Source organism: Gopherus flavomarginatus, chromosome 15 (genome assembly GCF_025201925.1).
Source record: "Gopherus flavomarginatus isolate rGopFla2 chromosome 15, rGopFla2.mat.asm, whole genome shotgun sequence".
Lineage (NCBI taxonomy): Eukaryota > Metazoa > Chordata > Testudines > Testudinidae > Gopherus > Gopherus flavomarginatus.
In genome coordinates, this window is record NC_066631.1 from 1,860,900 (window position 1) to 1,875,244 (window position 14,345).

Below are 14,345 nucleotides of genomic sequence, written 5' to 3' on the forward strand. Positions count from 1 at the left end.
GAGGAGCAGCAAAAGTTGGAGCCGAAGTTCCGACAGACCTTACACCTCTGGGTTGTGGTGATCGGTGCCGGCATTGGTGATGGTGCCGAGAGCGAGACCGGGACCTGCGACCGGCTCGGTGCCGGGAGGTCGACTGAGATCTCGAGTCTCTCTGTCTCGACCTGCTCCTGGAGGTGCGGTGCCTGCCGCGGTGCCGTGAGCTGGAGCGGTACCGCGAGTACCGGGTTGATGCTCGAGATGTCGACCAGTGCTGGAAGCCTGATCGGTGCCGGGAGCGTGACCGGTACCGAGACGAAGGTCGGTGCCGTGAGTCTGACCGGTGCCGAGACCGTGATCGCCGTCGAGAGTGTGAACGACGTCTCGATGTAAAGCGTCTGCGGGACCGTGATCTGGAGCGGTGCCGGTCTGCTACGCTGACCGAAGCTGGTCTGGTCAGGGTCGGCTTGCCCATTGAATGCAGTACCCGCACCGGCGGTGCTGGGGGTAAGGGCGGTGGCGCATCGGTGATCGCAATCAGATCCCTCGCTGCGGCAAACATCTCCGGGGTAGACGGTGAAGCAGGCTCTACCATGGTGGGCACCGGGGAGCCGCCAGGTGCCGGACTCGACGGCCCTCGTGGGGTCGGAGTCAACGGTGCTGGCTTAGTCGGTGCCACGGCAGGTATCGGTGCCATGCGGTCCGGCTTTGGCACAGGCTCTGGCTGCGAGGCGGATGTTGGCGGGATGATTTGCGCATTCGCCGACTTCGACCTCGGGGAGAGGGAGCGGCTCGGAGCTGGTTTCCTTGGTGGCACCGCTCGGTGCCATGGCGGTGCCCTTGCTTACCAGCTGGCTTGTGCTCGGTGCCGAGGGCGGAATTGTCAGGGCCGCTTCCATAAGGAGCTGTCTTAACCTAATGTCCCGCTCCTTCTTGGTTCTCGGCTTGAAAGACTTGCAAATTGAGCACTTAGCCGATAAGTGTGACTCCCCGAGGCACTTTAAGCAGGAGTCATGGGGGTCTCCAACTGGCATAGGCTTGTGACAAGCCGAGCACTGTTTGAAACCCGATGAGCCGGGCATGAGCTCCGGCTCCGGGTGCGGAGAAGGGGGTGATCCCCGATCCCCTCAAACAATAACTAACTACTACACTATTAACACTAACTAACTAACTGACTGTATAACTATTTATATATATATATATATATATATATATATATATATATATACACACACAAGAATTAACTACAACTACGGTATAACAACGATAAGGAGAAAATGAGCTGCTAGGGAGTGTGGAGGTCAGCGAAGCCGCGCTCCACAGTTCCAACGACCGACACGGGTGGTAAGAAGGAACTGAAGGGTGGCCGGGTCTGCTGGGGTATATATTGGGCGCCATAGTGGCGCCACTCCAGGGGGCGCCCAGCCGACCCGCCAGGGTTGCTGGGGTAAAAGTTTCTCCGACGAACATGCACGCGGCGCGCACACATCTAACTGGAATGGATATGAGCAATCACTCGAAGAAGAACTGAAAGTACTGGTAACTATTGTGACAATATAAAGAAAATACATGTGCTTGTTTCTCTACTGAATTTATGATGGAGATCTAAGTCACTGTGCAGATTTATGACTCTTCCTTGCTGTCTGCTGTTGGGTGAAACAACAGGTTAATGCAATATCTTTTCACCTCTACAGAACTGGCTTCCAAACTAACTTACACCATAACAGAACTAGCACACAATTTGGTGTATGTGTGGCAATGTCTATTAAGCAGAGGGCCAGGGCCAGGGCCAGGGCCAGGACAGTAGCGGTGTTTAGGTCTGGAGAGACATCTATTAGCAAAAGGTTGTTGAGTTTTTTTACTATTGTGTTTTTTTAGTGTTCCATTTCATACCACAGGAAGCAGTGCACAGACAGCTCCCCATAGGGGTAGTGGTATTACACTGCTAGAAGTTATACAATGCTCTAAAAAGACTGAGCAATCTGAAAATGACTCTCAATTCATGATTGTCCTTAAACCTTAAAATTAAAGATGATTTACTTCCCCTTACCTCTTGGGAAGACCAATGAGGTTACTTACTTCACCCCATCTACTCTGTGGAAGTGACAAGTGTCACTCAGATGAGAAATACTCAAGGCTGCAGTAGACAGAGAATGGAAGGGACTATTTGTGCAAGTCCTAAGAAGCCTTCCTCTGGACAAACCTGTAGTCTATACTCAAACTACTCACCCTAGATGGGTTGGCAGGATCAGTGCAGATAGGGCCCCCTACTCATAGGAAGTGCTCAGGCTTGCATGTTTCAGGATTGTGCCCTTTAGACGACCATCCCTAAGTTTATCTTATTCTGTACTATGCATCTGACCAGTTGATTAGCAGATTAAATAAACTGCCTCATATGAAACACACTCTATGTCCTGAGGGAATGGACTTTAAATAATTTCAGGCTGCAGTTCTGTCAGGTGTGGCCTATTAGTATGGTCTTCTTCCTGGATCACAGGCACATCTGACAAACACACAGAAGACTTTAACAGATGCCTCCAACTTTGCGCTTGCATCTATAGACCACATAAATTGGATCCTATAGCTCCTGGAGATCTACCCTTTAGCCCACACAGCCTGGTGCAATTTGCAAGCCAGTAAATATTGCATGCAAGTCTTTGACTTTATACTCTTTTACTCTGCTACAAACTGAGGAGAGAGATCCACAAAATTCAACAGGGTTAATTGCTGATCCGAACGTAAATAATATTGTATGCACATCCCATAATCTTTCAGGCTAAACTTTAGAACCAGATTGTGCCATTTAGCCAGTTATCTACATTGGGAACGGTGTGAGGCAGTACTGCCCCAAATGGAGCTCCAGGGAGCACCATCTTCCGCTCCCCACCAAAATCCCTGATGTGCAGGAGAGTGCACAGGATGAAACATTTTCTGGAATGTGCCCTCCCTGCCATGCCTTGTCAGCTCCAAAGGCAGTGTGGAGGGCCTCTCTTCTTCAGGGACCTCTTTAGGAAGGATTGCATCCTATGAGTGCATGGAGCGCACAATCTCTACCCTTTGCGTAGAGCTGGGAAGAAGGCACCTTTCCTCTACCACCTCTAATCACCATGCTAAAGCCAGGGATATTGTGGCCCTTTCTGAGCCATGAAGACATTATCCAAACTGTTTTTTAAAAGTCATCAATATTTGAAGATGAAGCATATGGTCTGTGAAAGGCCAACAAACTGCTCCTTACAAAGGCTGTTACACTTAATATTCTGACTTCGTCTCCAGAGTGTACTGTTGGATTAACTGTATTTTATTAAAAATGTGACCAATATTTGGGTATCAAATTTAATTAAGCTAACATAGCTGTCTGGAAATTTCCTAAAACTGTTCAAGTATCCTCATCCTGAAACTCAAGATAAGTTACTGTACTGCATTGTGCTTTCCATTTAGACATTTCATTCCATTAATCATGAGTTCCTTTATACTTTTTGGAAGCTATATGGACATTTACGCTCCCTCTCTCACCACTGGCAGCTATGCCCCAAAGTGCAGCTATTCTGGTCAAAGATCTCAGAGGGCCACCTCAGATATTACTGAAATAGCTTTGCCTTTCTTACCTGTAATTTTCCTATCCGGTATCTTCCATATTCTCCAATGATGGAATTTAACCAGGATGTATTCCCATCTACTAATGGTCATCAAAAAACCTCCTGCTCATATTACCCACAATTCACAAATGGTAACAAAGAACACGGAATGCAATAATCCTTGGTAAACTTCACAAATGCAGGATAAGTATTTTACTTACATTTGTATATGGGAGCTGTTCCAGAAATATTAAGAGTGCTGTGTTTCTGCAAAAAAGTTTCCCCACATATAACAATCCTGCAACACTATTACCCACTATGGTTTATTGAGTTTTGTTTTGGGTTTTCTCTTGTATTTTTATAGTTAATCTATACATTAATCTTTAGTGTGTTTTCATATTGCATGTAAGTTTAAATATTTGATTCAGTGAAGGAAGACTATTCAACATACTGTACATAGTTCAATGTTAATTATATATTGTTACTAATTTAGTCTTGCGCTTTGAAGCACAGCATCAACTGGCAACTAACTCTGTCCCTTTCAAGTAAGTACAAGCTGACTACACTGGATTTTCATGGTCCATGATAGCTATATTGATATAAACTTTCATTCAATGCATTACACCAGTGTAAAAAGTTTTGACTTGGATCCATGTGACTCTGAAGGCTTGCAACACTGTCGTAACTACACTTCCTGGTGCAAAACCCCTTGCTGTAGACAAGCCCCATGTCCCTTTAAATGTGTATCTGTCCTTTTGACTACCTTCATATAATCATAGAATATCAGGGTTGGAAGGAACCTCAGGAGGTCATCTAGTCCAACTACCTGCTCAAAGCAGGATCAATCCCCAACTAAATCATCCCAGCCAGAGCTTTGTCAAGCTGATATATAAACTGACATGAGAGCAAACACTATTTACCTGGGCACTCACAGCCTCCACCTTTGGCTCTGTTAGCCACAGCAGCTGCATAAGAACGTGCATCCAAGATCAAAAGCTTCTGAGGCTGGATGGCCAAACTTTCTGCTCCTGAAGCATTAGAAATTGAGGAATCTATGGAAAGAAAAAGGGCAACCAATTAAACAAATACTTTTGACATTATCTGCAACAAAGTCATACAGGAACCACAATGTGCATGCACTGTGCACAGAGGAATCCTACACACTCCGTAAACACGCAGTCACTCCCATATATCTTATACTATACACAGAAGATCACACTCCCATACAAAGCTCTAGCCATTTTAGAAATGAATGAGCTGATGAACTCACCAAATTCCACATCAGATAGGTCCCCTCCATTTGAGAAGTCTCTGGAACAGTTTCCATTCATTAATTTGCTGCTTTTTGACCTAGAGTCTGAGGCACATGCTTTGGCCACTGACTGGACAAGGTGTTCATCATCTGCATTTCTCCAGCCCCACCAGCTGACCTCGGGCTGTCCACAACGGGAAATTACTGCCCCATTACACTGGTGCCTATGCAGGAAAGAGTAAGAACAGCTAACTGTACCCATTACATTAGCACCCTAAATAAAAGAATCAGCAGAAACTAAACCACATAGAACATTGGGAATTAACTAGCTCGCTGCAGAGTTTTACATTATATCAGTGTTCTAGAGGCACATATATCCTACAGATTTATATATAATCCAAGGATGCTCCATAGGAATGTGTTTCAAGCTTGTACGATAGTTGAGTCAATTGCTGTAATATGAAAAGATTAAATATGACATTCAAATATAAGTCACTTTTGGTGCCCAGGGTGCAGTTAGACACCAGCAGCTAGCCTGTGACAGCTGACTCAGACTCACAGGGCTCTGACTACACGACTGTTTCACTGCAGTATAGATGTTCGGGCTCAGGCTTCAGCCTGAGCACTGAGACCATTCCAAGCCCAGACGTCTAAACTGCAATCAAACAGCCCTGCAGCCAGAGCCCCATGAACCCGAGTCAGCTAGCACAGGCCAGCCACAGGTTTTTAATTGCAGTGTAGACAAACCCCAGACCTCAGAAGGGGGGTGATGTCCAAGATTTAGTTTTGGAGGGTTTTATCTAGTTAGAGCACACACCAATTATTAGGTCTGAAGGGAGTATGATGCCTCTGATAAGAAGAACCTGTAGACCTTCGTGTGTCTGCTGTATGATTATTCCTAAGCATAACTTGAAGACTTATTTCTGTGCATAGACAGTGTCAATGGACAGTGCCAATGAGCCCTCATTGTGCCCTGGGTGTTCTTGTAAAGACATACAGATTCTGCAATGGTTCTGTATTGCAAGTATTACTGCACTGGCAAAAGGAAAATAGCTCATTTCCCACCTTTTCACAAGGGATGTTAAATATCTATAGCTTGGCTCTTTCTGAGGCTTGTTATATGTGCCTTGTTTGAAAATATTGACTAAGGGTATGTCTACATTACATTAGAACACCTGTGGCTGGCCCAGGTGAGCTGACTCAGTCTCCCAGGTCAGCTGACACTGGCCAGCTGCAGGTGTTTTACTGCAGTATAGATATACCCTCCACATTCCTGTCAGTGAAGAGAAATGCTTCTGAGTAATTATAAGAGAAACTAGATTGGAGACTATAAAAGCACTAAGAGAATTTTCTGTCTTATATTCTTCCCTGCCCTGTCTCTCACAGGACTACTTCTCTTTCTCAAGATTCGTTTATGACACATACTACCATTTCTCTAACAGACAGCAGGTGGATGGGTTTTCCTTCGTAGCCTCTCAACACTGATCGCAACATGACAAGAGTTGTTCAAAAAGTAACACAGACATTTCCTGAATCTGGGGGCTTCTGGTACCAGGCTGGTGATGGTGCTGCAGAAACAAGATTTCCCTGTATGCACTGTTGTGTTGCAACTAAACTTCTCACGTGCTTCATGAGGACAGATCAGCCAAAAGAAAAAAAAGTGTCATGATGGAAAATTAAGAGCCTGAGTCTGAACACCTGCACTCATGTGATTAGTCCTTACTCACTCAAGCAGTTCCATTGACCTAAGTGGATGTATATGCATGAGTAAGGACTGCATGTGTGAGTAAAGGTTAGCAGGATCCTAGAACTGGATGTGCGCAAGATTTAGTTTGTAAGTAAAAAAGCACCTCAGCAGTAAAATTTGCTACAGATGTCAAATCAGGCAGACTTTAAAGAATAAAATACTCTTTGTTATTGGGATATTTCTACTGCCTCAAAAATGCAAGTGACAAACTATAAAAGTTCTGTAAAAAGCAAGAAAGACTCCTGTAGCACCTTATAGACTAACAGATGTATTGGAGCATAAGTTTTTGTGAGTGAATACTCACTTCGTCAGACGCATGCAAAAGCTTATGCTCTAATACATCTGTTAGTCTATAAGGTGCCACAGGACTCTCTGTTGCTTTTTACAGATCCAGACTAACATGGCTACCCCTCTGATAGTATAAAAGCTCTGTATATGCATAATGGTGCAGAGGACTAGAAAGTCAGGGAAGGGGTGATACTATCAGTACAGGATGTCATGCGACAGTGAGATCACTGAAGAAAGGAGTGATTGAAAGTGGCTGTTTATCTGGTCCTTATTGGGCAATGACAAACTCATAGTAAAATTAGTTTTGTTTATTTACAATAGAATTTCTCAAAGTCTATATAATCTTTGTATATATGAACAACAGTTTACTTTAAAGTCTCAACTAATTTTCAATTTTATTACAAATAAAGCGAAGATTTTGATATAAAGGGAAGGCATCTGACCACCACAAACATGTTTTAAAAACAAGCTTCTGGAGAACCGCTTCCATTGCCTGTACAAACAAAAAATTCAAAAGTGTTTTGTTTTTTTAAATATAATGACATTTGCCTTTTTGTTATTTTCTAAGTGCTGGTGCATCCTATTGCTGCCAATGGGATACAAACTCTCACTTCCATCCATCAAAGGCAGCAGGCTCTGATTCCTGGGTTCTGCCATGCAGTTCCTGTCCCCAGCTCTGGGTTCTGGCCATGGGCACTGAGCCCTGACCCTGGTTGCAAGGTAGCAGACAACAGGCCCTGGCTCTGGCCACGCAACAGCGGGGCTCATCATCCACCCCCATTGCCACTGGACCCCGCTGCCTCCCATGGCCTTGTATCCACCCCTCTCCCAGGACTCTGCTGCTTTCCTGGCCTCATATTCACTCCTCGCTCCATTGCCCTGGGCTCCTGCTGCCTTTGCAGCTCTGCATCCACATGCCCCCATTGACCTGGGGCCCCCCTGCCCCACACCCATCCCACCATTGCATCTGGCCTCTGCTGCCTAACCTCTTTGGCCCCCACCATCCAGGGCTTAATGGGTCCTGGGGCTTGCTGAGAAAAGTGATATTAGCAAACATGCAAGGTTCACTTCTCACAGCAGACTTATTAGCTATCTGTGAAAAGTGATACTTGTATGTTTGTTAATATTACTTATTATTTCCCATGGCCTCCCAGGTAGCTACTAAATGTGCTGTGATATTAACAAATATACAAATATCACTTTTCACAGCAAGACCCAGGACCCACTAAGCCCTGCATGGGGGGTGGGAGGCCGAAGAGGGAGGCAGCATTATTTTTGTTACTGAGTCTGCCAAAAACCCAACAAATACACGTTACAATGATGTGGATGTGACTCTGTGCATGTTGTTTTTTTCTAAAATTAATTAAGTGTTTTAGGAAAAAATTGTCAGTGCAGTCACAATAAAAATTTGTTGTGAGAACTCCTGGCCTAGACCTCAACTTTCTTAGAGTATGTCCACTTTGCAATTAAAAATTTGCAGCTGGGCTGTGCCAGATGACTCAGGCTCACGGGGCTTCGATTCCGGGCTGTTTAATTGTGGTGTAGACACTTGGGCTCAGGCTGGAGCCCAGGTTCTAGGGCACTGCAAGGTGGGAGGGTCCCAGAGCTCAGGCTGCAGCAATAAAACAGCCCCTTAGCCCAAGCCTTGTGAGCCTGAGTCAGCTGGACTAGGCCGGCCATGGATGTCTAACTACACACCTTGAGACATGTTCACGCAGATTAAATGGACTTGTTTAAAATGTGTTCCCAGGGTTATTAAATTTGTGTCAACTGGTTGTTACAGATAACAAACACTGTAGTATCCCTACTAGACCAAACCAGTAGCTGGCACAGGCTGCTTAATGCTAAATGTTTAAAGAAACTCTGACAACCTGTTTAGGCTTCACATTTGCCATATCCTAAGATTGTAATATACTCTGGGAGAAGTGGAGGCACACTGCACTTTCAAATTATATTTTGACAGCACTTTCTGTAATTAGTTCAAATAACATTCATATACTGAAAAGAAAAAACAGCAACTATTACTAGAAGCAAAGGAGAGACCATTGGAATGGAGCCAGATTTACAACATGTACTACCCACATGCCGGGAGAAAATAAGTTTCCATTATAATCAGGAATCCTAGTTTTATGTGATAAAAAACACCCCAAATTCTCTAATAAAAAACCATAAAAATCCATGTTTTTCTGTGATTAAAATAAAATGTTTAACTTTAAGTTTCCCTAGCGACAATATACATAGGTATCTGTTGAGCATGCTGTTTTACTGATATACAGTAACTCCTCACTTAACGTTGTAGTTAAGAGTTGGAATACTGTCATGGATGGATATAAACTGTTCAGGAAGGACAGGCAGGGCAGAAAAGGTGGGGGAGTTGCACTGTATGTAAGAGAGCTGTATGACTGCTCAGAGCTCCGGTTTGAAACTGCAGAAAAACATGAGAGTCGCACGATTAAGTTTAGAAGTGTGAGCACCAAGGGTGATGTCATGGTGGGAGTCTACTATAGAACACCAGACCAGGGGGATGAGGTGGATGAGGCTTTCTTCCGGCAACTAGCAGAAGTTACTAGATTGCAGGGCTTGGTTCTCATGGGGAACTTTAATCACTCTGATATCTGCTGGGAGAGCAATACAGCAGTGCACAGACAATCCAGGAAGTTTTCGGAAAGTGTAGGGGACTGTAAGGAGGCGCCCTGGCTCCCCGCCACGCCTGAGAGGGACGAGCCAGAGCAGGTGCCTCAGTGGGCGGAGTCAGCACTGCCTGTCCCCGCCCCCCCGGAAGTCAAGGGGCGGGACAGGAAGTATAAAAGCCCGGCCCCAGCGCTCAGTTGGGGGCAGGCTGCCGGAGAGGACAGACGCTGGTGCCTGGGCTCCTCCCGGGCCCAGCCTGCCCCGCGCCCACTACCCAGAGGAGCGCTGGCCGGACCTGCCCCACGCCCACTACCCAGAGGAGCGCTGGCCGGACCTGCCTCAGACCCGGTACCCGGAGGAACGTCGGCCTGACCTGCCGTGTGCCCAATACCCCGAGGAGTGGCCTGAGCTTCCCCACGACCAGTACCCGGAGGAGCCCATGGTCTGGGACCCCCCAGACGACGCTGGCAAGGACCAGGTACCCAGAGAGGGGGAGGTTGGAAGTGGCCCGGGGGTAGCCGACCCTGGTTTGGCTCCTGAAGAGCCCGAACCCATGTCAGTGTGTTGCGGCCAGGATCCCCACTGACCGCAGCGGGTCTCGACCGCTGCTAGGGCCCCGGGCTGGAACGCAGTGGAGTGGGAGGGCCTGCGTTCCCCCTGCCACCCGTAACCGGGTGGCAGACTCCCCCCTCTTCCCGCCTATTGCCACTGCAACAGAGGGCCAGAGCTAACTAGACTTGTGTTTGGTGCCCCGCCCGAACCAAGGGCTGGGCCCCTTTGACTTTGCCACTGCTCAGCCCTGATCCAGAGGGCCAGGGCTAACTAGACTTGTGTTTGGTGCCCCGCCCGAACCAAGGGCTGGACCCTCTTTGACTTTGCCACTGCTCTGCCCTGATCCAAAGGGCCAGGGCTAACTAGAACTTTTACTGCCCCGCCCTGCCAAGGGCCTGGGCTGATACTGTGTTTGCTCAGCCCCTGCTAGAGGCCTGAGCTTGAACTGCTACTGCCCCGCCCTGCCCAAGGGCTGGGGCTTATTTACTTTGGGAGCCCCGACCCCGGCTAGAGGGCCGGGGCTCTACCTTGTTTGCAGACCCTGTACCCGCCTCAACACCTGCGGAGGGGCTAAGCCTACCCGGACTGCGGCGTGCTAGGAGGCGCCCTGGCTCCCCGCCATGCCTGAGAGGGATGAGCCCCGACACGACCGGCTTACACGGACAAATCTTTGGTGAGCTTAAACACAAAAGGAAGCTTACAAGAAGTGGAAACTTGGACAGATGACTAGGGCAGAGTATAAAAATAATGCTCAAGCATGTGAGGGTGTAATCGGGAAGCACAACTGGAGTTGCAGCTAGGAAGAGATGTGAAGGGTAACAAGAAGGGTTTCTACAGGTATGTTAGCAACAAGGTGGTGGTCAGGGAAAGTGTGGGACTCTTACTAAATGAAGGAGGCAGCCTAGTGACAGATGATGAGGAAAAAGCTGAAGTACTCAATGTTTTTTTTGCCTCAGTCTTCACAGACAAGGTCAGCTCCCAGACTGCTGCACTGGGCAGCACAGCATGGGGAGGAGGTGACCAGCCCTCTGTGGAGAAAAAAGTGGTTCGAGACTATTTAGAAAAGCTGGAAGAGCACAAGTCCATGGGGCCGGATGCGCTGCATTCGAGGGTGCTAAAGGAGTTGGCGGATGTGATTGCAGAGCCATTGGCCATTATCTTTGAAAACTCATGGCGAACGGGGGAAGTCCCGGATGACTGGCAAAAGGCAAATATATTGTCCATCTTTAAATAAGGGAAGAAGGAGAATCCGGGGAACTACAGGCCAGTCAGCCTCACCTCTGTCCCTGGAAAAATCATGGAGCAGATCCTCAAGGAATCCATTTTGAAGCACTTGGAGGAGAGGAAGGTAATCAGAGACAGTCAGCATGGATTCACCAAGGGCAAGTCATGCCTTACCAACCTGATTGCCTTCTGTGATGAGACAACTGGCTCTGTGGATATGGGAAAAGCGGTGGATGTGATATATCTTGACTTTAGCAAAGCTTTTGATACCATCTCCCACAGTATTCTTGCCAGCAAGTTACAAAAGTATGGACTGGATAAATGGACTATAGGGTAGATAGAAAGCTGGCTAGATTGTTGGGCTCAATGGGTAGTGATCAACAACTTGATGTCTGATTGGCACCACCAGGGGTTGGTGCTGGGGCTGGTTTTGTTCAACATCTTTATTAATGATCATAGAATATTAGGGTTGAAAGGGATGTTAGGAGGTCCTCTAGTCCAACCCCCTGCTCAAAGCAGGATCAATCCCCAACTAAATCATCCCAGCCAGGGCTTTGTCAAGCCTGACCTTAAAAACCTCTAAGGAAGGAAATTCCACCACCTCCCTAGGTAACGCATTCCAGTGCTTCTCCACCCTCCTAGTGAAAAAGTTTTTCCTAATATCCAACCTAAACCTCCCCCACTGCAACTTGAGACCATTACTCCTTGTTCTCTCATCTGCTACCACTGAGAACAGTCTAGCTCCATCCTCTTTGGAACCTCCTTTCAGATAGCTGAAAGCAATCCCCCGTCATTCTTCTCTTCTGCAAAAGAAACAATCCCAGTTCCCTCAGCCTCTCCTCATAAGTTATGTGCTCCAGCCTCTTAATCATTTTTGTTGCCCTCCGTTGGACTTTTTCCAATTTTTCCACACCCTTGTTGTAGAGTGGGGCCCAAAACTGGACACAGTACTCCAGATGGGGCCTCACCAATGCCAAATAGAGGGGAACAATCACATCTCTCAATCTGCTGGCAGTGCCCCTAATTATGCAGCCCAAAATGCCGTTAGCCTTCTTGGCAACAAGGGCACACTGTTGACTCATATCCAGCTTCTCATTCACTGTAATCCCTAGGTCGTTTTCTGCAGAACTGCTGCCTAACTACTTGGTCCCTAGTCTGTAGCAGGGCATGGGATTGCTCTGTATCATATCCTTACCCTCCAGCATATCTACCACTATTCCTATCCTTACCCTCCAGCATATCTACCACTCCTCCCCACACAGGGAGCATTACAGAGATTTAGAGGACTGTAACATATCTAATCAAACACAATCAACTGCTCAAATTAGATGCTGCATAAGCCCTAGGAAGACTGACAAGGAAAAAACACACAGTATTTACAAAGTTATCATCGATATACCAGAGACAAATAGCCTAAAATGTCAGTCAATACAAGCACTTAATGTCTTTCCAGAGCCCTTGTGTGTCGCCATTATTGTATGGAGGTGTAAAAACCAAAAGGAGGTGGGAAAAATCGAAAACTGACAAGGAGAGTTACACGCTGAAGTCTGATGTAAGAGTTCTGCAACAACAAATGTTGAGAGGTGAAGGTATTAGTAATTCATAGCTGGAAGAGTTACAGAGTAACAAGGAATAAAAATATAGCAAAGCTTCTCATACATACCCACACCACCCCTCCGATTACGCATACTAAGAAACTAGGGACACCAAGCACTGCTGTAACTCTGGTGTTTCCTACAATTTACAGAATCTATTGAATGTTCATTACCTTCATTGTAGTTACTTGCACTCATTTTGAGCCCTGGCACATTAGCACCCTGAGCATGTTTCATTACTAGCTGAGATTCCCAGTTCCAAGTAAGCTAAGGTTTTATTTGCTGAAAAGCCCCAGTCCTCAGTTTGGTGACAGTGGATGCTCCTGGCTTGGAGTCTCACCTGTACACCACAGCCGGAATACGCTTCCAGGATCGAAAGCTTGCCACACTCTCAAGCTCCTTGTCCGTGATCCAGGCGGGAACTATGAGCTCCTGTGGGTAGCTACCACAGAGCCTGAATGGAAAGAGGAAGTGAAGGGTTAAATGTAGCAGACAAATAGCAGATACATAACCTACTGACAATACAAAATAAAAGACAATACAAGCAAACTAAGTGCCGTTAATTTCACAACCCATACTATTTTGTGAGCTCTTGATCAGTCATATATTCAGTTACAATCCTCTTCATTAGACATTAAAGAATACAGTGGACCAGAACCTTAGCAGGTGTAAGTCTGCATACCTCCATTTATATCAATGGAGCAGTGCTGCTTTCACCATCTGAGGATCTGACCCAGCGTATCCTTAGGAAAATTATAACCCAATGGTTATTTAACTCCAGCTGCCAGGAATGCATCAAAACATAGAAGAGAAATTCCTCATCTTTCAGTACCAAAGAGATAGTAATTCCACTCCCTTCTATAAGCTCATATCACAAAGCCACTAGGAATGAAGTCATTGTGGTCTCGCAGAGTTGGTCAGCAGAGGATATATGTGTAAAACTGGACCAGTGCATCAACCTATCAATCCCTTTCGGAAGGTAAGAAAAAGATTGCGTTGATTTGTGGTGGTCTGGTGAAATGTACTTTTCCCTGTAGGCTGCCATCTTGTGCTCTAGAATTTAGTGAAAAGAGTGATGTGTGCTGGAATTACACAAAATGTCTAAGATTAGCTTGGAGAGGTGTGAACAGTTCCCATTCATTGCTACAGTATATTAATTATTAGACCAATTGATGTTTATATAAATGTCAACTTTGGCAACTACTTAACCACTAACCCAAACTTGCAAGCAAAAAAAAGGATACTCATATTTTGAAGATCAGCTCAATCTACTATGCTTTGATTCTCACTGAATCTCAGTGAGTATAAGGCAGGGGTTGGCAACCTTTCAGAAGTGGTGTGCCGAGTCTTCATTTATTCATTCTAATTTAAGGTTTCGCATGCCAGTAATACATTTTAATGCTTTTAAAAAGTCTCTATAAGTCTATAATATATAACTAAACTATTGTTGTATGTAAAGTAAAAAAGGTTTTTAAAAGGTTTAAGAAACTTCATTTAAAATTAAA

General features: G+C 46.0%; 1 protein-coding gene and 1 long non-coding RNA gene across 9 annotated transcripts in view; one reads left to right on the forward strand and one right to left on the reverse strand.

Annotated features, from left to right (window-relative positions):
- The window catches only part of MTMR3 (myotubularin related protein 3), a 203,931-nt gene that overhangs the window by 28,492 nt on the left and 161,094 nt on the right, over nucleotides 1–14,345 (reverse strand). For all 8 annotated transcript variants that reach the window (XM_050923684.1, XM_050923679.1, XM_050923678.1 and 5 more), the window contains 3 exons: nucleotides 13,181–13,294; nucleotides 4,822–5,027; nucleotides 4,472–4,603 (listed from right to left, as the gene is read on the reverse strand). In XM_050923684.1, coding sequence (XP_050779641.1) covers nucleotides 4,472–4,603; nucleotides 4,822–5,027; nucleotides 13,181–13,294 — 452 coding nt within the window. The remainder of the gene's footprint in view (nucleotides 1–4,471; nucleotides 4,604–4,821; nucleotides 5,028–13,180; nucleotides 13,295–14,345) is intronic.
- LOC127034726 (uncharacterized) overlaps nucleotides 11,606–14,345 on the forward strand; it is a 78,914-nt gene continuing 76,174 nt past the window's right edge. The window contains exon 1 of the long non-coding RNA XR_007769474.1: nucleotides 11,606–12,357. This is a non-coding gene — a long non-coding RNA (uncharacterized LOC127034726). The remainder of the gene's footprint in view (nucleotides 12,358–14,345) is intronic.